We start from the raw sequence: 23,626 nt of genomic DNA, 5'->3' as shown, positions 1-23,626 counted from the left end.
CCTTATTTGTTTCATAAGCTGCCATATCAAGTGAAAGTATATGAAAATGCTTGACAAATATAATACACTATGCAATTGCAATGCATTCTTATAAAATTAAGTTGTGAACATGGCTCCCTCAAAGCCAAACTTGTTTCTTAGGAGGGTTGACGGCAGCAGAATTCTGAGCTTTAAAGCCTGGATTCATGGACAGAAGAATGATTTGCTGTGGCTTTCTTCCCATCTGGAAGATGCGTGTCATGAAACGGTTTGGAACTCTTGGAGGACGCACAGCTCGTTGGTTGTGCTAGTAAACAGAAGGTAAATCCTTTGACGTGGGTTCTGAGCTCATTGGCAGGAGCTGCCCAAACCATCCTTTCTTGGTAGAATTGGAGTCAGCAAACTCCAGGGCGGGTGGGAAAGAAGACCCACGAGCCAGTCCTCAGGGCCGCTGAGCTGTCGACAGCAACATGCCTCTTTCCTCCCATCTGTAGCCACACTTTTCATCACTTCCAGGAGGTGCACGCAGTGTCCCTCTCCCCCAGGACAGTCAGCCTTCGTGGGGTCTTCCCTCCTAAGCATCCCAGAGAAGGGAAGTGGGCTTTCAGCATTGTCACCTTGGACAGTTGCCAGTTTTCTTCCCAGACAGACTTCCCACTTGCCCCAGGTGTTTGTCTGGCTGGTTATACATCAAAAAGTTTACAGTTCTCTCAAATGCAGCTGGAGTGCTTTGGGACATACCCCGCAATCAGACTACGACAGTAATGCCCTGCCGGATCTGTCACGTCACTGCCTCTGACAGATTTCTCATCACCACGCACCATTTTGCCTTCTGCTAGCTGCTCAAATGTAGCCACTCATGACTTCCTAGTTTCTTTGCTTAGTCAATCTACTCAGTGGCTGTTGAGAGCGACTGACCTATTTTCTAGATTTTTCTACTTTTCCTATTTCTTACAATTTATTGTATTTACCTCCTGGCCTCAGGAAGGATTTCCTTGGGGCACACAGTTATTTCTGTGAGGATCAGGTGACTTAAAAGACAGCAGAGGTTCCCAGCAAAAGCTACGTTTCCAACGGATCCAATTAATCCTTGTCTCTCAGCCGGCATCTTGATGGGCTCCTTCTAGAAAGCATCTTAAAGAAAGGACACAGTGGTGGCTAACACTAGTTGACAAGGAGCGAAGCAGAAAGCTCTTTTACCAGTTTTATGGGAGAGAAGGAAGAGCCTGGATATAACAGACTAAAGAAACCCTGAAGACACTGAGATTCGTGTATGTTCTATCATGAGATCCACGTGCTACAGGGACTTGCCTCAGACTGGCTTTCATTGCATTTCTCCTGCCCCATCCCATCGACTGCCATACTCCCCTTTCCCTTTTAACTCCTATGAGCTTAGAGAAAGGATCCCCATAAAGAGAACACAATCCTTAAGGAAGTTACAGATGATGTAATTCAACACGGTTACATCCTCAGAAGCAAGACTCTGCTTCTCTAGGAGCAAAAAGGTAAGAGCCTGTGTGAACATCCTAAGGGCTTTAGTTTTTCTTCTGCTGCTGCCTGACAGTGCTTTACCCTCTACATGCTAATCATATAAAGTTTTATTTCCTTCTGAGCCTATGCTTGCCTGCTGCCATCAGATCATTCTCTAGCTCCTATGCAGGAAGCTCATTCTGGTCACCGGCTGCCCAAACGCCCTTCTCAAGGGTGACAGATGACTCTGATGTCCTCCAAGGGGCTCTAGGTTCACCCTGGGAGCTTTAGGAGGCCTAGATTTGTAACCTGTCCCACGACTCTTTAATTTTTTTCCCTTTCGCTGTCTAGATTATTATTGATTTTCCTCCCTTACTTCTTAGCTTCCTTTCACTTTCTGTTTGCCTGAGTTAAGTCGGAGTGTTGCTGAGTCTCATTTCTCCCTCAGATGTTGCTTAGGTAAGTGAGAAATGGAAGGAGAAGTTCCGCTCGCCAGCTTACTTTCCTACTGATCATTGACGATGCACCTGAGGGTGCTTTTCTTGAGTGACAGACACTGGCCTGAATTCTTTATTAGCTATTCTGATAAAGTAGGATGTGGATGTGAGTATTATCTGCTATAGACGGAGTCTTTGTGTCCTGCCGAGAGCCATAGGTTGAAGCCCTAACCCTCAACAAGATGGTTCTCGGATGTGGGGTAGTGGGGAGGTAATTAGGTTTAGATGAGGTCGTGAAGGTGGAGCCCCTATGATGGGATTAGTGCCCTTATAAGAAGAGACCAGAGCCCTCTCTCTCTGCCATGTGGGGGCACAGAAAGAAAGCGGCCATCCACAAGGTCAGAAGACGGCTCTCACTAGAGCCCTGTTGACTTCTAGCCTCCAGACTATGAGAAAAGAAATTTCTGTTTAAGCCTCCCAGTCTATGGTAGTTTTGTTATAGCAGACTGAGCTAAGACACTAATTGAATGCAGTAATGACCACATCCATCCTTGGCCCACAAAGGCATCTCATTAGAGACCAGAGGTTTGGGTGGACAATATCCTGTCTCATGAAGGCTGTGCTGCATTTCAAACTTAAAATTCCCTCTTGATGCACTTGTGAAGCTTAAGCAATTCATTGTTGAGATGACTTCAACCTGGCCTGGGCTCTGGCTACCTTTAGCGGGTGATGTTACAAATGAACCACGTGACCTGCCCGGCACAGTTGCTGTTGTTGTTTTTCATATAAGAAAAACCCCATTAAGGGAAACATCAAGGGTTTCCTTGGAGGCAAAGAGAAAACAGCAAATTATAACATGCTCCCTGAGGCTTGCACCTGAACTGAAAAAGGGAACATCTTACATATTAATAGGAATTTAAAGTAGGGCTACCAGATGAAATACAGGACAGCCAGTGAAATCTGAATTTCAGATAAACAATGAATCCTTTTTTGAGTGTAAGTGTGTTCCACTTGGTACCTGCTGTTTTTAACGTGCTAAATCTGGCAACTCTGCCTTAGAGCTTCGCTACTCAAACGGTGGTCCCTGGACCAGCAACATCTGCATCTCCTTCAAGCTTGTTAGAAATGCAGAATCTCAGGCCCACCGCAGACTTCCTGAATCAGAGTCTGCATTTTTAACAAGATCTCCCAGATTTCAGCCTGTACACTTGAGAAGCACTGCTTTAGAGTTTACCACCTATTCTCATAGACATTATTGCACTGGTCTTTAAATTGTCCCAGTGGTTGGCAAGGGAAGGAGAAGAAGGGAAGCGCCTCTGCTGACCACCTGATCTTGTTGTCAAACGGAGATTTAGGTACTGACAGGGTCATCGGTGCACCCACAATTTCCTCCCCTCAGAGGGCACAGTCTCTTCCTTTTACCTCACCTCCTGTTTCCAGACCTGCTCCGCTACTGAAGCAGAGTGAGACCTGCCAGAGATGGGCAAAGGTGGGAGCAGGGTATGAAGGTGGGTTTATGTTCTGGGGGAACAATTACTCACATGCCTTTGACCGTCATCTGAACACAGCAGCTTTCACCCTGTGGTTACCACAGCAGCCGCATCTGTGTGCATCCTGTTTTGTTTCAAGTCATCATTAATCTCAACGGGTGATATTCATTTACTAACACCTATTTGGGAAAGTAATACATACTGGAGTAAAGGGACATATCCACTGTAGGAGTCATTTTGATTTCAGACATGTTAACGTGAAATAGGCATGCTTCTGAATCAAGGAAGTATGGTAGAGAGCTTGGAGCTGCATGCAGAAAACAATCAGGAGAAATATGAATAATGACAGACAAGTCTGAGCAAATACTTAGATAGGATAAAAGGGCTGTGAATACTGGCTGAAGGAATCAGATGGATAAAATACAAAGAAAGGAAGAAATGTCTGAGTGACCAGCAGCCTCATCCCTGTTTTAAAACAGCCTTGAGTTTTAAAATGCCAATCTCTATCAATGCTAATAGACATCACTGTTCCATATCTATAAACACTTGATAGATTTTTTTGTTTTTAAATAAAGGTTCTGGTTCTTTTCTTTCACAGGGTGACAAGAATAACCTTTCTTTCTTTTTCACAAGCATTCCTAAACATTTAAGAAGGCCTATCATCTGAAAGGCCATACTTCAAAAATAGGGAAAAAATAGGTTGCCTGTGTTACAAACGGATTTTTTAACTTGCAAAATAGTTCAGTGGAATTTTTTTTAAATGAAAACGTCTCTTGTGTGTTCCTCGATCAATTAATATTTGGATGAGAAGAAAGCTTCAATTAAATTTAATCTAACAAATCTTTATTGGTTATCTACTTACAATGTTATTAAATATAAAGTTATAGGGCTTCACTGGTGGTGCAGTGGTTGGGAATCCGCCTGCCAATGCAGGGGACATGGGTTCGAGCCCTGGTCCAGGAAGATCTCACGTGCTGTGGAGCAACTAAGCCCGTGAGCCACAACTACTGAGCCCACATGCCACAACTACTGAAGCCTGCGCGCCTAGAGCCCGTGCTCCACAACAAGAGAAGCCACCACAATGAGAAGCCCGTGCACCACAACGAAGACCCAATGCAGCCAAAAATAATAGATAAATAAATAAATAAATAAATAAAGTTATAATATTAAGATTCCATTCCAGTGGAAGAAATAAAAAGAAAGGTACTAAAAAAAAACCCCTTGAAATTGTAATTTTTCAGTGGAAATATAATTTGAGTCACAAATATTTGACAACATTATCTTTTTAATAATACACTGGGTTAAATTCTGGAATATTCATGCAAATGATTTTATCGCATTAAGTTTGATGATTTCCCTTGCCCACATAAAATCCTCCAATGGCTTCCCATAGACCTCAGGATAAAATTCAAATCTGGTCCCTGAGTACTGATCCAGGTGTGTCTCCACCTATGTGGTCCTTTCCCAACCTACAGTCCAACAGGAGGGTGTTTAAATTCCAAAATCCACTGTCTTCTCTCATTCTCTTCTTCTCTTCACTGTGCCTTTTCATGTGTTGACAGACACCACTGCCATCACATAGTACTTAATTGACAGAGCCTTGCACAGTGCCTGGGTTGAGGGAGTGCTTAATAATATTGCTGATGAACTGAATGAACCGAATGTAGACCCACTACATTTTTACAGAGCGAAGACTCTGTTTCATTTATTCTTCTAACCTGGGGAGGACAGTATTTATCTGTCATTTGTTCTAGAGTCAGGGTATTAAAGTGAAAAGAATACTCTCTAGGGTTTGGGAGATTTCAGCTTTCACCCTTGTTAGTCGGCTAACCTTAGACTAATGTTTTACCCTGTCTCGGCTCCTGACACAGTGAGGAACTTGGCTGAACCATCGCAGTCTCTTTTTGCTCTAACTTCAATGGTCTTTATATTCCCCATTCATTTTCTTGATGGAATGTAGTCCCCAGTCCCTGCCCAAAGCCTTTTTTTATATTTCCTTTTGTAAGACACTGCATAGGCGCTAATATCCAGTAACCTGTGTAACTATCCACGGGAAAGTAGTTCAAAACGCAGCCGCTGTTTTAGCCAAGGCTGAAAGATAAACACAGATGGGCAACAGAGCAGCTCGGAAAATCAACCACTTTATTCATTAGGCCACCTGGTCATCCTTTACAGTGTCTTTTTGTTCAGTCATTAGGAAAAGACACATTAGAAGCTGTTAATTCACAGTTGAATTTGCTGGCCCAAGGTCTCCTTCCTAAAAGGTCGGACACTGATAAATTACTAAGCATTTTTGAGGAGAATGTTGTTGATACCATGAATAGCCTCTTGGACCCTCATGATCTAAGATTTGCACTTTGATATTTGGGGGTGACTTGAAATTATTACAGTTTTTTCTTCTACAGCTGTCTTGTTTTTGTCTTGCTAAGCTCTCTCTAGTATGGCTAATAATCTCATTACCAATAGATGCTAAAAAATGCAACTCAGCCGTGTAAGAAGTTACACCCAGTGAGTACCTCACTTGCACCTCTTCCTTCTGCAGCTCCTTCTGAACTTAATATCTATGAATCTTCTTGTTCCCTTTTCATCACAGCTACTTCATATGCTTGAAACCGCCCCATAACGCCCCCGGACAGTCCCCACTCTTAGGTTCTCCACCTGCTGGTTGATCCCCAAAGATTCCTTGAGTGCAATTTACCAGCTGCTCTGCCCACCTGCATCCCCACTGAGGAGGGCTCAGTCAGACTCCTCTCCTGGGGGCTGCCTGGCCTGCCAACTCCCAGCCAGTTCCCCCATCCAACTTCTCCACCCTATGAAAACTCAGGCCAAGCCCATTTCTGGGCTGAATCAAGAAATTCAGAAATTCCATACCAAGTAGCAGTAGCATTGGACGGCGGAGCAGAGGGTAAGAACAGAGCCATCTCTCATCAGGAGATTCCAAGAGGACTTTTCAAGGCACGGAACCTGTGAGAACGCTTTCCTGGTTGTCTGTCATTTTCTTTCTCCCTAACCCGTTCAATGAGACTTCAATATTTTTTTTTCTCCAAGGGTGAAAAAAATTACAGCTGAACGTTCACTTCCTGTTTAACTTGTGATGGAAAAAACCCCATACGCTGTGCAAATTCAACTATGGATAAAAATAGCTCTGCTATCGTAAAGTCAGTAAGTGAACATAAAAAGCTCTTTGTGATCTCAGGATATCCGTAACCTGGCATCTGTCACCCTCCCTCTGTTCTCATCCAGAGGCGAGGCATTCAGAACAAGGATTCCATGCTTAATGGCACCTTGAGAGTAAGTGCTCCCAGGTGCCCATCAAACCTGTCACTCCGAACAGCTGTCGCTAAGTGACGACTTGTCCCTCCACCCTCCGTTGCTTTTTGCATAAACAGGTCGGCAGCCCTGTGCCAGGAGAGCCTTCCAGGGCTAGATGTGCAATGCCGCGTCCATAAGAATAGCGAGCCGCACTCACCTGGCTTTGCTGTGCCCGTTCCAACATTCCTCTTCATTGGACGTGCCCGCCGTCACACTCTCGTCCTTGCAGATGGTGTAGGGCAATGCTGACCAGACCTTTTTAGAGAGCTTCAGTTTCTCTTTTATGTCTGTGACCTGATCAAGAAAGCAAGGAAAGAGAGTGAACATTCTCCCCAGGCATTGTCCGTTTCTACACAAGGATGCAACTCAGGGGAAGGTTAGAGAGTCTGCTATAGGACTAGCACAGTCTCTCCATCAGCTTTAAGGGAGACATCATCCTGCAGGATATGTTGCCCAGGAAAGCCTCACTTTCTCTTTTCTCCATCTCCCTCTAGATTCCAGCAGGGAGCTCTCAGGTAATTGGCTCCTGGTTTTCCATCGTTTCTGTCCTCCCATCCTTTGAAGTAAAAACTTCTGAAGCATCTCAGCTGGCTTCAGGTCCCTCTCCAGCTGGGAGAAATAGGTGTTCTCTATTGCAAACACCCTCAATATATTCTTTAGGATTCATATGCCTGGATGTCAGATAAATGCACCTAAAGGATGCATGAAGAGATACAGCACTTTCCCCAAAGGTCTACTTGTTTCTGCAAGAAATGAATATTGTCACTAATTCAGCTGCTGGTAACCCCTGCACTTGACCAAGTGACAAGCCCACACAGCACACTCTTGGACGATGAACAGCAACCCAAATCCACTTTAAAATCTCTAGCAGCAGAAAGAAGAGTCATTAAAAATACAAGCAAGTGTAAAATCCACAGCCCTGTGGGTGGATGGCTGGGAGGAGCTTAGTACCAGCATCTTTAGTGCTTTCAGTCTCAGCACTGACTTTTCATCTGTGGAAAAGGTAGAGAGAGAGATTCAGTACAATTTTGGCTCCATAATTACAATCTAGTTTCATACAGTCACGACCCTTATTTCCTATTCTGTCTACATGAACATTGGGAAAATCTGTGGATGGTTGAAATGCCTCTGTTATAGGTTGAGTTATGTCCCCCTAACATTTGTATGCTGAAGCCCTAACCCTCAGTACTTCAAGAATAAGACCTTATTTGAAGATGGGGTCTTTACAGAGGTAAGGAAGTTAAAATGAGGTCATTAGAGTGGCCCTAATCCAATGTGACTGGTGTCCTTATAAAAGGGGAAACTTGTACACAGAGATATGCATAGAGGTAAGACAATGTGAAGAGACACAGGAAGAAAACATTCATCTACAGGCCAGGGAGAGAAACCTGGAAAAAATCCTTTCCTCTCAGCCCTCAGAATCAACCAATCCTACTGACACATTGACTTTGGACTTCTAGCCTCCAGAACTTTGGGACAATAAATTTCTGTGGTTTAAGCTGCCCACACCTCATTATGACAGCCCTAGAAAAGCTATACAGCATCCTAGAAGGGAGGACCACTGACACTTGTAATCAGTGGCTTTTGGAAACAAAGTATTCTTTGTTTACTGTGGATGGAGTACAGACGTGAGAAAAAATTCCAAAGATCTGTTGTCAGGTGTAAGAGGGAACACAAAGAAATAAAAGATCTCTGATCTTTCATGTTGTCCCTAGTCATATTTCTTGGTAGTTCCAGAATTGTACAGTTTTTTTTTGTGTGTGTGTGTGTGTATTGCTGCTTTTTTTAATTGAAAAAAGCCCATGATTCTTTAGGAGGTGATACAAGATTATTTTCCGGTCAGACAGTCAGATCATAATTTCTACAATTTCTGTAATAACCATAAATGCCAAAGGTTCCTGTTCTTCCCACCCCAATTCACTTTTGGCACCTATATGTGAAATGTCACTTCTGAAAAATGGGGAAAAATATGCTGAGGACTATGTTTTTATCACAGTCCTCTCCTGATGAAAAATTTTCTGATTGCTGAATTTTGAATATTGATACAAGAAAGATGAATAATATCTTATCCATAAAAATCTTTTTCTAACTAGACGGTTGTCTCAGAAACAAAGTTATATTAGACACAGCAGCCAATTCTCGGGGGAAAGGAGCAATGTCTTCTCTTATCCATCTGCACTTCTTCTAAATTCAGAATTTACTGAGCAATTCTACAAGCAGTAGCAGAGCGTCTGACATAGGCTCTGGCTTCATGATTTTAGAACACACAGAATTGTACAGTTTTTGGCCCTTGCTTATTTGTGATTCTGATGATGACAGAGATTTCAGTCGTGGGAAATACATGTTCACCAGTACGTACTGAAAATGACCAGAATGCTGAATCCAAGAAGCTGGTACACATCCTTCAATAGCGTGATGTTACTTTTGTTTCAGAGCATAAAAAAATCCACAAGTAATGACCTTCCAACGAGTAGCTTACAACCAGCAAATGTTTAGGGTAGCTTAAAAACTACACTCTCTGATTTCCCCCATTTGTGCTGACTTTGGTCCACAGGCTTCCCCCTGGCTCTCCTTCCAGCCAATCTGACTGGCTAAGGGGGTTGTGATGATGCCAGTCGTTTTCTGCTTACCATTCCTAGCACAGATGTGGGTACAGATCGTTATTTTTTTTTTTTAGTTTTTGTTTTAAAGACATGTGGCCATTTCTATCCAGCTATAGATGGATAGACATTCTCTGTTTAACAGTTATTCAAAAACCTTCAAAGCCCTGAAACACCAACTAAGAACTGTGGAAAACATGATAGAGAAACCACCATTCTGCAGCCATCTCATAGTAATAATTGATCTCAGTAAGTATCATCAATAGATGCTGTTGTGGGTTGAATTGTGTCCACCCCAAAAGATGTTGGATCCTGCCCACCAGTACCTGTGAATGTGACCTTGACCTTATTAGAGTCTTTGCAGATGATCAAGTTAAAATGGGGTCATTAGGGTGGGCCCTAATCCAATATGACTTTGTCCTTATTAAAAGGGGAGATTTAACCACAGACACAGACACAGACACACACAGACACAGACACACACACACACACACACACACGGAGGACATCACGTGAAGATGAAGGCAGAGATTGGGGTGATGCATATACAAGCCAAGGAACACCAGAGATGGCCAGCAAGCCACCGGAAGCCAGGGGACAGGCCTGGGACAGATTCTCCCTCACAGCCTCAGAAGGAAACAGCCCTACTGACATTTGGATCTCAGACTTCCAGCCTCCAGATCGTGAGAAATTAAATGTCTAATGTTGTAAGCCACCAAGTTGGTGGTTACACAGCCCTAGCAAACCAGTACAAGTGCAAAATAATATTGGGTAAAAGTTTAATGGGGAACAGGATATTTACACAATCCCAAAGCAGTCCCCACAGATGATATTATTACAAAAGGACGACTGTCATCATTCTATGGTGCAGAAACTTGGCAGACTCTACCTTAACCAAGTGATCAAAGTAACAGGACAGATATCGGGTACCTCCTGATGTGATGGGACAAGAAGGACCTATCACTTATGCAGCGAAAATTCATAACCTGAACCCAATCATGAGGACACATTAGACAACCCCCAACTGAGGGTTGTTTTACAAAACAACTGGCCTGTATTCCTCAAAAACGTCAGTCATAAAAGGTAAAGAAAAGCTGAAGAGTTCATCTAGATTAAGAAGAATAAGAGACATGACGTCCAAATGCAGTGGACGGTTCTGGATTGGGCACTAGATTGGAAAAATAGTTGCCAGGAAGGATATTATTGAGATAGTTGGCAAAATTTGAACACTGACTCTGTATTAGATAATATTGTATCACTGTTAAATTTCCTGAACATATACTCCTATTGTGATAACACAGGAGAATGTCATGTTCTTAGGAGGTACACATTGGAGTATTTAGAACTAAAGAGTTATGATTTCCACAACTTATTCTAGAATGGTTCAAGAATAATAATAAGAATAAAAACACATAGATGTATAGAGAAAGAGAGAGTGAGAAAGCAAATTTAAGAAAATTTTAATAATTGGTGAATCTAGATGGAGGTATAAAATTTTTTCCAAACTTGCAATTTTTCAGTAAGTTTGAATTAAAAAAAAAATAAAACATGTCAAAAATAAAATCCTTCACATTTGATTTGTTCAGCAGGGTGTCACTTCAATGTCTCTAAGCTCTAACATGGACTACCTGCTTAGGCCCCTCATCTTCACTGTTCTAAACACAAACCCCAGAGGCAGAAATAGGTATTACATATTCATCGCTAGTCCAGAAAATGATCACCAGCTTCAGGATGGAAATACTGTAAGCTTTATTCTGTCTCATAATAAATACACCAAGAATGAACCTTCACCTGTCTGCTCTTTTTCATGTAGAAATCTCACCTTTATGCTGTGGGAATCTGAACTAAATATATATATTTTGAGACAGAGAAAGTAAAATTGCATGACATCCCACAGATATCTCCTCTTTTAATATTTGCCAAATTGAACAGCATATATGTTGCTGCTCTTTCTTTAAATCAAACTCAAGTATTGCATCTTTCATGGTGCATTCTCTGGCCCCCTGGTTAAATTTGGATGGAACTTTCTGTGTTCCACAGGAGGCCCTGTTCATGATTCTGAGTACTGATCGCTCCGATCCCTTATAATTGGCTTACTTTTCTGACTCTCTCTTAGACCACATGCATCTTGAGGGCTGGGACAGGGTTCTAATTCATCTTTATTCTCAGTGCTTAGAAGGGGTTGGGTGACCAACCACCCATTTTGCCCGGGACATAGGAGAATCTAGGACACTGAATTTTCATCCCCAAACTGGAAAGTCCCAGGCAAACCGAGATGAGTTAGACACACAGGTCTCAGCACACAGTAGGTGTTCAATAAATGTTGGTTGAGAAAGTGGGTTTCATTGCCCTAGTATATTACAAAGTCATAGACCTTATGGCTAACACAAAATAGTTGGGGGGTGTCACACACTGTGGGCTCTTATCTCAAAAGGGTAGGGAGGCGCTGAGGGTCCTCCCAGGAGTTGTATCTGGCTTAGTGAGGGTTGAGGGTCCCTTCTGACCGTTCACTACAGCACATTTTATAATCAGGTCACTTTCACTCTGGCATTTCAGAAGCCAGGCATTTTCATTGTGCAACTGAAGGCGATAACGGCAAAGGCGCAGTGAGAGAGGCAAATGCTGTTTTAACATTCTGCACGAAAACATCATCCAATTCACTTCCAGGCTGGGGTGGTGAGGCAGACAGCTGAAAAAAATGGACACTATTAGCCACTGGAGAGGAATATGCCTTTGATTGTAAAGACTAGCTGAATGATTGCACTTTGTTTTCTGGTATCAAGAATGTTTTTCAATTCTCACACCATTTAGAAGTATATTTTCATTTTCATTTCTTTTTCTTTTTGAATAATAATGTAACTTACTTTGCTGTAGCTCTAGATCTGAGTTTTTTTTTTTCTTCCTGGAGACTTAAGTGTACACAGTAGTGTGCTAAGTTTTATGTTAGCAAGTATTCTTGGTAGAAATATATTACTGACAGTAAGAGTGAGCCCTAATTCATTAATAATACAAACTTGGTGGGAACAAAGACCTGGGATGAGATGTGGAATTTACACCTTCTTTTCCCTGCTTCCCAGATGAGCGATTCTAGGACAGATGAACTCTCTCCAATACTTGCAAATTATATTTACCATTAGTCCAGTGTTACATTAGGAGTACTGTACTATTAGTAATACCTGTGTACTAAATATTTTTCATCTATGCTATTGACAGATTGTGAAAGTTAAACAACAATTTCTGTTATGCTATAGGAATCTGATCCAAATAGATACTGTTGGGATCCACAGGGAAAATGTGAGCCCTCTTAGAGAACTTATCGGGACTTGATTCTGATTTCTGACCGTTTCAACTACTGGCTTCAGCAAAGGCAGATACTCTCAGTTTAAAGCCTGTCAAGGGTCCTGAATACTTGACTATAGAAACACAGTGGTACCATTTTCGTACCCACCCTACAGAATTGTACAATTACATAAAAGAGGGAGGCAGCTGACAAAGTGGAGGGGTGGCTGAAAACAAAGGGATTAGTAAAAACAAAGCATAAAGAAGGACTGTCCAAACACTGTCATCTGATAACTTCAGTTAAGAAGTAATCTTGCCCCAAATATTTAACCTGAATCTTATCAGGCTTCTGACTTAACAACTTCCAGTTTACAGGAAATATTAGGGATAGAGGTATAAACTAAGTAACGCCATAAATAAATGATCAGACACATCCAGTGTGTGGGATATTATATAAGACAACTGGCCTTGACTCTTCAAAAGAAGAGGGAGAAAAAGAAAGGAAGATTGTTGTAAATGAAAATAAAAACAAAAACAAAACTCTGAAAGCATAACAACCAAATGCTATGTGAGGATATTAAATGAATCCTGGATCTGGAGTTGGGTACTGAGGGTTAAGAGAGAGTTTTGAGATAACTGAGGAATTTTGAATATAATATAGGTAGTAGATGGTATTACTGAACTCCTGTTAATATTCTTTTTTTTTTTTTTTTTTTTTTTTTGCGGTACGCAGGCCTCTCACTGTTGTGGCCTCTCCCGTTGCGGAGCACAGGCTCTGGACGCGCAGGCTCAGCAGCCATGGCTCACGGGCCCAGCCGCTCCGTGGCATATGGGATCTTCCCGGACCGGGGCACGAACCCGCGTCCCCTGCATCGGCAGGCGGACTCTCAACCACTGCGCCACCAGGGAAGCCCCCTGTTAATATTCTTAAGTGTAATCATGGTATTGTGGTTGTGTAGGAGACTATCCTTGCTTTTAGAAGATTCACAAGGAGGTATTCAGAGACAAAGTGTTATTTTGTCTTAGACTTACTTGAAAGTAGCAAGAAAGTCAACCATGACTGAATCTACACAAAGAATACATGGATGTTAACTTTATTATTTTTCCAACCATTTCGGTGTCATTTGAAAAAGTTAAAAATAACAGAAAGTTGGAAAAAGAAATAAGACTTTATTGTCAGGGCACATGGTGTTTAAGAGCCTTGCTGCATTCAGTCTAGGGCAGTAACTGACTCAAAACAATTGAGGGCTAACTGGGAGCTTTCATTGAGCTAAGGCACTTACATTCCATCTTCACAACTCTGTGCTGAAGTATTACTCCCTGCTTGCAACTGGGAAATGCGGGTTTAGAGAAGTGAAAAAAAAATGGCGACACATCTAGTAAATGGCAGAGATGAAATTCAAATTCAAATGTAGACTTCAGAATTGTTACTCTTAACCACTAGGCTTGAGAGGGATGTTGCTTATAGCTATGGTCTCCACCTTTTGTGTGTTGTTTTGGTGGTGGGGTGATGCGCATGTCCTTAGGGGTGGGTAAGATGATTCAAGACAAAAACATTAGAACTTCTATTTCTATTTTTTTTGTTTGTTTGTTTTTGCGGTACGCGGGCCTCTCACTGTTGTGGCCTCTCCCGCTGCGGAGCCTGTGGATGCCCAGGCTCAGCGGCCATGGCTCACGGGCCTAGCCACTCCGCGGCATGTGGGGTCCTCCCAGACCGGGGCACGAACGCATGTCCCCTGCATCGGCAGGCGGACTCTCAACCACTGCGCCACCAGGGAAGCCCTATTTCTATTTTTTAAATATAAAAATATAAGGGGAATTAAGCCTTCCTAATATTTCATCTATCTACCCATTGATGTGCCTTCAATCGGTCCTTGTAGCAGCGGCCATTTCTCAATTACCCCATGGGAAGAGTGAGACTAGACATTGGGAGAAGGCTTGAAATGGCACCTTCCTCTCCTCTCGTTAGCTGGCTCCTGGGGTATTGTAATCTATCCCAGTTCATAAGTGCTGGTTAGATGCATTTATGGGCTAGATTATGTAGTTTTAACTAATTCATTAAATGGACCAGTGACTTAAAATGACTTTTGCAAAGAAACTTTGGATTTCTTTCTTTTCAAACAGTGCAAGCACAAGTGAACAGCAGTAAAATGGCAGGTATGATACTTCCCTCACTCTTGATACGTCTGCAACATTACAGAGTAAAAATAATAAACGTTCTGTATTTTGTCCCACTCTTCCAAAGTTTCTATTTTTTGCATACATCTCACAAGGTACAGAGTATATTAGTTCAGCAGTGCTTATATATAATTTATGTATAAATTGTTATAAATATACTGGGTGTCTATGATTCTGATTTTTTGCTGATAGAATGTGAGATCAAAAAAAATTGGAGCTTGCTAGTCTATAGCACCGGGACTGACACAATATATTTTGAATCACTGACTTAGCAAGGAAAAACATTGAGTGAAATCAGTTTAGTGAGATAGGGAAGTGTATTACAATTTAGAAAAAGTTCCAATACATTGGTTAAATAAGAAAAAAGGCTTTTGTTGCTAGCATTCATCCATTAAACACTTCATATATGTCTTCTATAAGTCAGGTTTTCTGCTACCCCTTGGGGATACAAACGTGGCTGGTACATAGGTATTGCTCTTGAAGCGGTCCTAGCATCCCTGGCTAGAGGCGGGTAAACAGACACAGAGCAAATAGGTTAGTCATGGGTAAGCCAAGGGCTCTGGGGGCACTGACATCAATTTGTCCTGAAATTTCCTTTCTGGGGAAAACCATTCCCTCCCAGGCAAATAAATCTTTGCTGATATTTGCTTTTTGGTGGCTGCTGAACTCTGCCATGGGGACTATTAGGAAGCTGGGTAATTAGTCATTTCTATCCGGAGGGAGAAAAGCAAAAAATGTATCATGTCCCTCCAAGTTTTCGCCTCCAACGATGGGCTGATTTTATCCACGCACAAGTCATCACTTTTAGCCACCGCTCTGGTCTTTAGCGCCTCCTTTTGCTAAGGAGCATCTGTGCTTTCCTGACTCCAGGGGAATATCCGGTCCATGGTGGAGATGTGCTAAACAGTGCTGTGTATGTCCTGGGTTTTTAAGAAATATTTGTTCAATGAATAAATACATGTACAGCATTGCCAATTATCTGCTAAGGGAAGTAAGATTTCAAAAATGATCGATCATCTGTCAGCAGCTGCCTTTTGGACTTTCCTTTGGAGAGGAAGGAAGACATGAGCACATTCAGTCAGACTTTCTGAAAAAAAAATGCTTTCCCCTGACCTGATTACCGCAGAGCCAGAGGGAGATCTCAGATGATACCTCCAATCCTCTAAGTAGGATTCTATTCTCCTGCCTTCTTGAATGTCATTCCAGGTGTAATTTACACAGGTAAGATGGAAGAACCTTGGAGATCTCAGAGGCAATCTGGGCTTGGGGAAAAAAACCATGAGACTTTAACTGAAAATAGAATGAATCCCATCTTAGACAGCCTTTACAATCCTTATAAAGACATACCATTTCCAGTAACTTCCCTTTGGTTTTCTAAGCGAGTGACCTGTTAAATTTTGATTGGGAGTGTTTTTGAACTTTGTTATTACCTTTGGTTCTATATGGATTCTTTGATGGGGCATATTTGATCTCTTCCAAGAGACTTTGCCCATGGCTGTCTATCTACTACCTGAGGCCCATCTACCTGGGACCTTTTCTATCCTCTGGATCTTGCCTGTGAAGTGTGAGATGTGAACTGTCAGAAGAGCCCCTGCTGTCTTCCCTCAATCATGTCGGGACCAGAATTCACTTCACTGGATACCTGTGGTGTGTACCTGGCTGGATGCCCTATCTGCTCACAACTTCAGAAAGATTCCAGTGTACCTATGTCATCTGTATGGAAACATAATGTAACTGGATGTAAATAATATATACCATATCTTTAGAAAAAAGATGGTAAATATTTAAAGGGCTGTACACTAAATAATACAAGTTGAGGGGGTGAAAAAAAACAACGTGAATATTTTATAGGCTGAACGTCATTTGTTAGCTTTGGAAAACAATCTGTTTCAAGAAATAAAGGCAGCCTTTATTAAAAAATGGTACATGATACCATTTTTTCAACCTGAGAGTTTAATAATCCGGCTTCAGAGACAGTGACCTCATCTGGCTTTACTCTAGAGAAGAATGCTCTTTTCTTATAGCACCAAGTCATTCAACTCAAGGTGTCCACCTGTATTGGAATTCAAGCCATGGATCCACCTCCAGTGCTCAAACAATGGTCTGCATGCACGTGTTCACGACTCCTCACTTGACAATACATCCAGATCATCTGGTGTAGAGTATTTAATGTTCCAGCGTCTCAGAGGGAATGCTAATCTCTCTAATGGGGCCCAATACCTGTGAATACAATCTTCCTAATATTCTTAAGGAAGAGGGGTTACTGATGCCATTTAGTTCAACGAGGAGGCTGAAGACACATGATATGCTTAATCTACTTGTTCGATTTATGTTGAAGCTTAAACACAAGTCCATTCTTCTGATATGGTTTTTAGCATCTTATTCACGAGAACATCAATTTTCCATTTGTTCTGAGTCTGTGAAACTCTTTGGTGTTATTTTTCAGGTCTCAGATTGTCCCTGTCTATCGTGTAATGTTTTGGTGGGTTCTGGAATGCTTGCAAAAATCACCTGTGACACCTGTTCTTTCTGGGAGCTTCTAAATAGGTCTTGGGGATGACACAGCAGGGTCCTGTTACATGCAGTTTATCCGTGAACCCAAAGCAGACTTTGGCTACACAACTCTGTCACCCAGCACTCTGCTGAGGGCTTGGGTCACAAGACAATCTAAAACCAGCCTTGCATTCTGGGCTTTCTCAGATTTTCCCAGGGAATACAACAACACGTTCTTATCTGTTACCACGTGACATATTCTCCCTATTGTGGATTGGTGCTTTTCACATTCCTTGCCAAAGACATAAACACATATGCGTTTTGTAGGAAAAACTAAGAGAGATGAAAAAACTGGTGGGAAGTGAGAATCGTTGAAGGTTCAAAAAGACACTGCTTAGTTTTGTCAAGTTTCTCCGGGGACTGGGAATTGGATAAAAAATTTGAAAATCTGCACCATCCCCTCTGGCTTCAGGTTTGGAGTTTCTCGGCTAGAGGATGACACTATATTAAAGGCTTGACCTTGAAAAGACAGATGGAGCTTTTTTCTGGCAAAACACTGGTCCTCAAAGTGGAATAAATATGGGAAACACTTTCTTCTGCTGCTGCTCAGGTCAGATTTTTGCGGCAGATCTTAAGAAAACAACAGCGAAGTTTCAAATCTTCACGCTCATACCTAATGTCCTGATTGTACCTCATTCCTGAATGGTATTATAACTTAGGCAAGAAAGGGTAGTACGCGTTCTACACATCCTTGAGAGATGGCACAGTTTGACATCGAACTAATCTCGAATTCAAGAGTGAAAAGAAAAAGGCAGGAAGACGTTTGGTCCGCGGAAATGCATGTGATCCAAGTATTACTTTGCACAGTGGGTGCCTAAATTGTGGCACTATTTACTTCTCAGGACTGAAAATAGAAATAACTTCAAGAAGTGGTTTTTATCACTGAATCACGGAAAATAGAGGCTCAGCAGAGCTCCCATGGCCCAACACTTCTAGAGCATTCCTGGCAGATACTCATCTAGACTCAGTTTAAATGTTTCCAATGACAGATATCAATGCTAATATGAAGAGGACTTGGGATTTGCTGCCTGACCCAAAGCAAGTCACTGCCCCTCTCTGAGCAGTTCTGGGGGTTTTCATGGACAAGGTTTGACTATGAAGCATAAGCGTGTTCTTTCTCTTCCTCCTGTGACTGGCATTGAGATGGAGCTCCCAACTTTCCCTCCTGCTTTGCTTTGTTCCTTTGCAATCTATGTGGATTCTGTTTTTTTCTGCCCATCACCTGGTAAAGTCTCCTTTTGATTCATTTCTGACCTTAAGTCTGTCCAACCTTTGCTCTCTCAATCTCTGCTCCCAGCTTTTGAGACCAGCTCTGTCTTCCTCGATTGCTACCTTTGGTCTCTATTGCTTCTCAGGCATTATTTTGGCAGTGTAGGTGCAGACATCCCACGGAGCTTTCCCTGACCTAGAGCGTGAATTGTGACAAGTGCCGATTCTAAGTTAGGTTATTAGACATGCGGTCTTCATGATGCCTGATAGGAAGATCTCAGAGGCATGCTCAAATGAAGAGAAAGAATTCAGTATTTCTAGCAGTTATAAAGCAGTTTGGATATTTAAAGACTGACCTCTGCTGCCACCATCATTTATTCTATCACTATTGAATGAAAACTTTTGGAAGTTCTTTGTGGCTTGAAAAGCAGATTTCCCTCACTTTCCCTCAATTTTCTGATATAGCCAACAAGATCATGGCAGTGGCTTGGACTGACCCCTTTGTATGGGACTAATCTGGAAATTAACACTAATTCAGGAAAGTGCCAGAAAAAGCTTATATATTTAATAGCCCAATTTTGCCAACATGAAAAAAGCTTGAAGTTCTGAACATCCAGTCTTGCTGAAAAAATTCTGATTCTCTGCCAACTATTACTTCAAGTATACGATCTCTCCATAGGATCTTTGATGATACTCAGAAAATCCATATAGAGTCTCTAACTCTACCTGTGATTGAGATACTGCAGTGATTCTGTTACGCTCATAACCACCTGAAGTTACTCTTAAAATGTTGAATTTTCATCTTCGGGGAATGAAATCCAGGGCATTACAAGTATGTCTGCTAATTAAAAAAGGGGGAGGAGGCATGGCAAAGCATTCAAGTTGAGGCATTCCTGAATATTTTAGGATCCATCATTTAATTCTAAATGTGTGGGGCTGTATTATTTCACACCAAAGCTGAGAAACAGGTGTGTATTCTGGTCTTTTGCTCCGAAGCCACTACAGATTTTTGGAACTTATCAAGGAATGAAAAATATCCTTTTGCTTATGCAAGATTGGTGTAATTGAGCAGGGCCTTCTTAAGTAAGATATTACAAACATGATTCCATCCAACAGCAAGAGGACCCACAAAGATGTACACACATTGGAAAAGTAATTTAGGTGAAGCATAGAAAAATATTCAGCCAGTGGTGGGTGGAAATCAGATTTCTCTAAATTCTAAAACCATTTAGGGTAGAGATGAGTTGACCTAAATCTCTTATAGAATAGGCGACACAAAGCATACAAATCTCTTTTGGGCATGTGATTTGATTTATACTTAACTATGTAGACTTGTACGTTGTGGTGAACAATAAATGCTATTTTTGCATCTATTGTGTTATATTCATGATAGAACACAATGTTCTGCCTTTTCCTTCTTGGATTTATTGGGAATTGATTCTAGTTTAATTGCCAGTGATTTAGGCCTAAGGGAATTTGAAGAACAACAGAATGAGATACTAATAAATGCAACCAAGAATGTCAATCACAGGACCCAAGGATGTCCATTAACTCTAACTCAGACCTGTAGTCTATACACTGGGAAGAGAAGAACATGATAAGTGGATAATTCCTTCCGTGGGTCTTAACTTCAACATCTCTTCTCTAGGGCTGGCCTTGACTCCCAGGGCCACTTAGGATCTCCCCTGTATGTTCGCACAGGGATGCCTCTAGTTTTTCCTGTCATAACGATTTCTCCATTCATTGGGACTGTGGGTCTTCCCTCCCAGACTGCAGGTGACATCAGGGCAGGTCCTCTGTCATTTATGTTCAGCACATCCTAGGAGATGAGTGTCCCATCTGGCACAACACTTGGTTTATGGCAGCAGTCAATAAACAGCCAGTGGATAAATAAACGAATGAATAAATGTAGTAGAGTAGATAGAGGGCAAATCTAAATTCTGAGCCTCTAAATTAAATTGTAAATGAAATTTGAATAGTAGATTTCCTTACTTGCAAAATAAATTGTTGCCTTAGGGAGGGGCATCTCTTATAAAACTCCCTACTTTATGGAGAAATGGTTGTGTAGGGTCTACTTAATGGGTAGTTGGTTCAATTAAACACACACACACACATACACATATCAGTTTAGTGTCTACAATGTACTGTGCACACAGTCGCACATACAAGATGGTCTTGCCTTCAGGGAATTTACAACCCAATGAGAGAACAGACTTACACATAAATAAGCATAATAAATTGATCACAGGTTTCAGGGCTGTAGGGCACGAGAAGTCAAGTCAATGTTTCACTGTTGAGGAGGAGGTGGCATAGAGGGAGGCTTCAAGGAAGAGGTGGCAGTTGAACTGAGCCTTAAAGGAGGAGTAGCACCTACAGGTAGAAGGGTTGGGAAGATCTCTTTTTGGCAGAGGGGCTCTGAGTGGTAAAAGTTCAGAGATGTGAAGGCTCTTCATTATGGGAGGGAAGCAGATGTGCCTGGAGTGTGGAGATGTGTTTGCTTTAACTGTGACTTTGGCAAAGTCGCATCATTTCCCTACAATTTGGTTTCAAAATGGGGAAACTACTGCCTTTTCCTGCCTCCTGCCAACTGTCTTCTTAAAGACTTAATAATGCTCAGTAAGTTAATATATTGCGAGGAGACTTGGAGATGGAAGTTCTTAATGAGTAGAAACATCACCATGGGGACAGATGGCACAGGGGGACGAAAGTGCACTCTTTCTGGGAAATCAAGTTCTTACTCCTGGGAGGTAAATTACCTTTTCCTGGGAGCCATCTGGTTACCTTAAAGATCCAATTTACCCCATGGGGGCACCAAGGAGGGGTGCCATTTGCTCCCCTTATGATTAGACTCCAGTGACATCATAGTATTTGACTTTCACCTTTACATCTTAACCATCCAATAACCTAGACCGATTCTCTTGATGTCCTTCAAGTGGCAAAGATGTCAGAGGTCCCTTTTTTAGCTCTAGTGGGAAAGGAACAATCTTTTAAAATAGGAGAATGTCCATTCTGGGCAAGGAAACAATGACCGTCTAAAGCAGCAACATCCAATAGAAATACGATGTGAGTCACAAATGTAATTTAAAATTTTCTAGGAGCCATATTAAAAAAAGTAAAGTGGGGCCTCCCTGGTGGCGCAAGTGGTTGAGAGTCCGCCTGCCGATGCAGGGGATACGGGTTCGTGCCCCGGTCTGGGAGGATCCCATATGCCGCGGAGCGGCTGGGCCCGTGAGCCATGGCCGCTGAGCCTGCGCGTCCGGAGCCTGCGCGTCCGGAGCCTGTGCTCCGCAACGGGGGAGGCCACAACAGTGAGAGGCCCGCATACCGCAAAAAAAAAAAAAAAAAAAAAAAAAAAAAAAAAAAAAAAAAAAAAAAAAAGTAAAGTGAAGATAATTTTAGGAATATATTCTGTTTAACCCAAGCCATCCAAACTATTATTGTTTCAACATATAATGAATATGAAACATTTTACATTCTTTTTTGTATTAAGTCATCAAAATCTGGTGTGTGTTTTATGCTTACAGCCCATCTCAGTTCAGTCTACTGATATCTCCAGTGCTCAATGGCCATACGCGGCTGGTGGCTGCCATGTTGGGAACATAGGTCTAAGGTCCTTCCCGGGCACATCGGGAAGTGGGGGCCAGTGACATGGTGGGGGGAGCTGAGTTGTTTGAATGAGTTGAAGACAGGCTGTTAGCTGAACATTAGAGGGTTCAGTATGTCTTTTTGAATTCTTTGGGTAGGTGGTACTTCCAATCAACAGAACTCATTTTCATCCCTTTTCTTTGGTGCCATTCTCCTGCCCTCCACTGCGTCCCCCTGATCAACTGCCCAAAGTGCACCCACCAGGAAAGAACTGGATTGAAATTGGGTTACATTTGAAGTCTGGTTGGGATCCAGGCTTTCCCTAGAATTGCTTCCATTTATATAAATGGGAACATGTTGCATTTAGTTTTGTGACATCTGCCAATATTTTGTCTATGTGGCAGAGATTTTTTTGGCTTACATTTATTTATTTTTATGGAAGTATAACGATCATCCAGAAAAGTATACAAATCATATACATAGGAACAGATCGATGAATTTCTACCAAGATACTCATGGAACAAGCCACCAGATATGTGGCAGTTTTTAAAAAGGAAAATATGTTAAAAGTCTTTCTTGGATCCCATTCCTCACAAGATTGATTCATTCTCTTGAAAATTAATTGCATCAAGTCATTGATATGCAGGGATTACAGGTTACCAAAGAGCAGAGAGTTTCTTATTGATGTACTGTAATTTTAAGATTATAATGTGTATCCATTTTAAAGACAAAGGACTGTCAAAAAAGTTGATACAAAAGCAATTAAGTTCAAGGCAGCCCAACACCATTCCACACTTTTCTTCAAGAAGTCCAGCCTCACCTGTAAGCATTTAGAGACCGCCTTTCACCATGGCCACCAGATGGCAGTGCTGTACAATCTTTCTGCCCCTTCCAGCACTTCCCACATTCTTTTTCCCAGAGAATAAAATTGTAGATTACTCCACTGCATATAAAACTGACAACCCTGTTATTTTAAACTTGAAACTGACAGGCTGTTATTTTAATGAGGTCTGCCAGAGCCAAGGTTAACCAAAGCTTTATTTCCCTACAAAATGTTAAGGCCACAGTTCTAAAAGGGGGCTGTGAAATTTTATGTTATTGATACTTTCTCTGACTGTACAAGTTTTAAGATATTTTTTGACAAGTAAAGCTACATGACAAATATAGACATGTGTTTATATGTGTAGTCAAATCTGTATTAAAATTTGTTCAAATTTCACCCAATAGGTCCTTTTGCTCTCTTACATTCTGTGAAAAATTAAAAAAAAGAAATCCTTTCTACAGTTATCCGTTTCTGCCTATTTTGAAGCAAAAGTATGTATTTTTAGCACTTCGACTTTTTAGCTTAATGAGTCAAAGGAAAATTTAAGGCTATTTTAATCTCATTAATATTCCAAAATGAAATCAAGTGTAGTATCTGATTCTTTATTTCTGCAAAAAAAGCTTAGGTCCAGAACAGTAAAACTTCAAAAGGATTTTCTTTTTATAATTGGTATTTCTACAATGTGTGATGATTAATGGAATTATAATTTAT

The 23,626-nt window shown here is 41.6% G+C and overlaps 1 protein-coding gene across 1 annotated transcript in view; it reads right to left on the bottom strand.

The window, feature by feature from the left end:
* Positions 1-23,626, bottom strand: part of GPC6 (glypican 6) — a 1,080,358-nt gene that overhangs the window by 10,273 nt on the left and 1,046,459 nt on the right. Inside the window, exon 7 of the mRNA XM_060080058.1 lies at positions 6,846-6,982. Within this exon, the coding sequence (XP_059936041.1) occupies positions 6,846-6,982 (137 nt within the window). The remainder of the gene's footprint in view (positions 1-6,845; positions 6,983-23,626) is intronic.

The sequence above is a fragment of the Mesoplodon densirostris genome, chromosome 17 (genome assembly GCF_025265405.1).
Source record: "Mesoplodon densirostris isolate mMesDen1 chromosome 17, mMesDen1 primary haplotype, whole genome shotgun sequence".
NCBI lineage: Eukaryota > Metazoa > Chordata > Mammalia > Artiodactyla > Ziphiidae > Mesoplodon > Mesoplodon densirostris.
The sequence above is the reverse complement of the archived record's forward strand: the minus strand, read 5'-3'. Positions and strand labels throughout refer to the sequence as shown.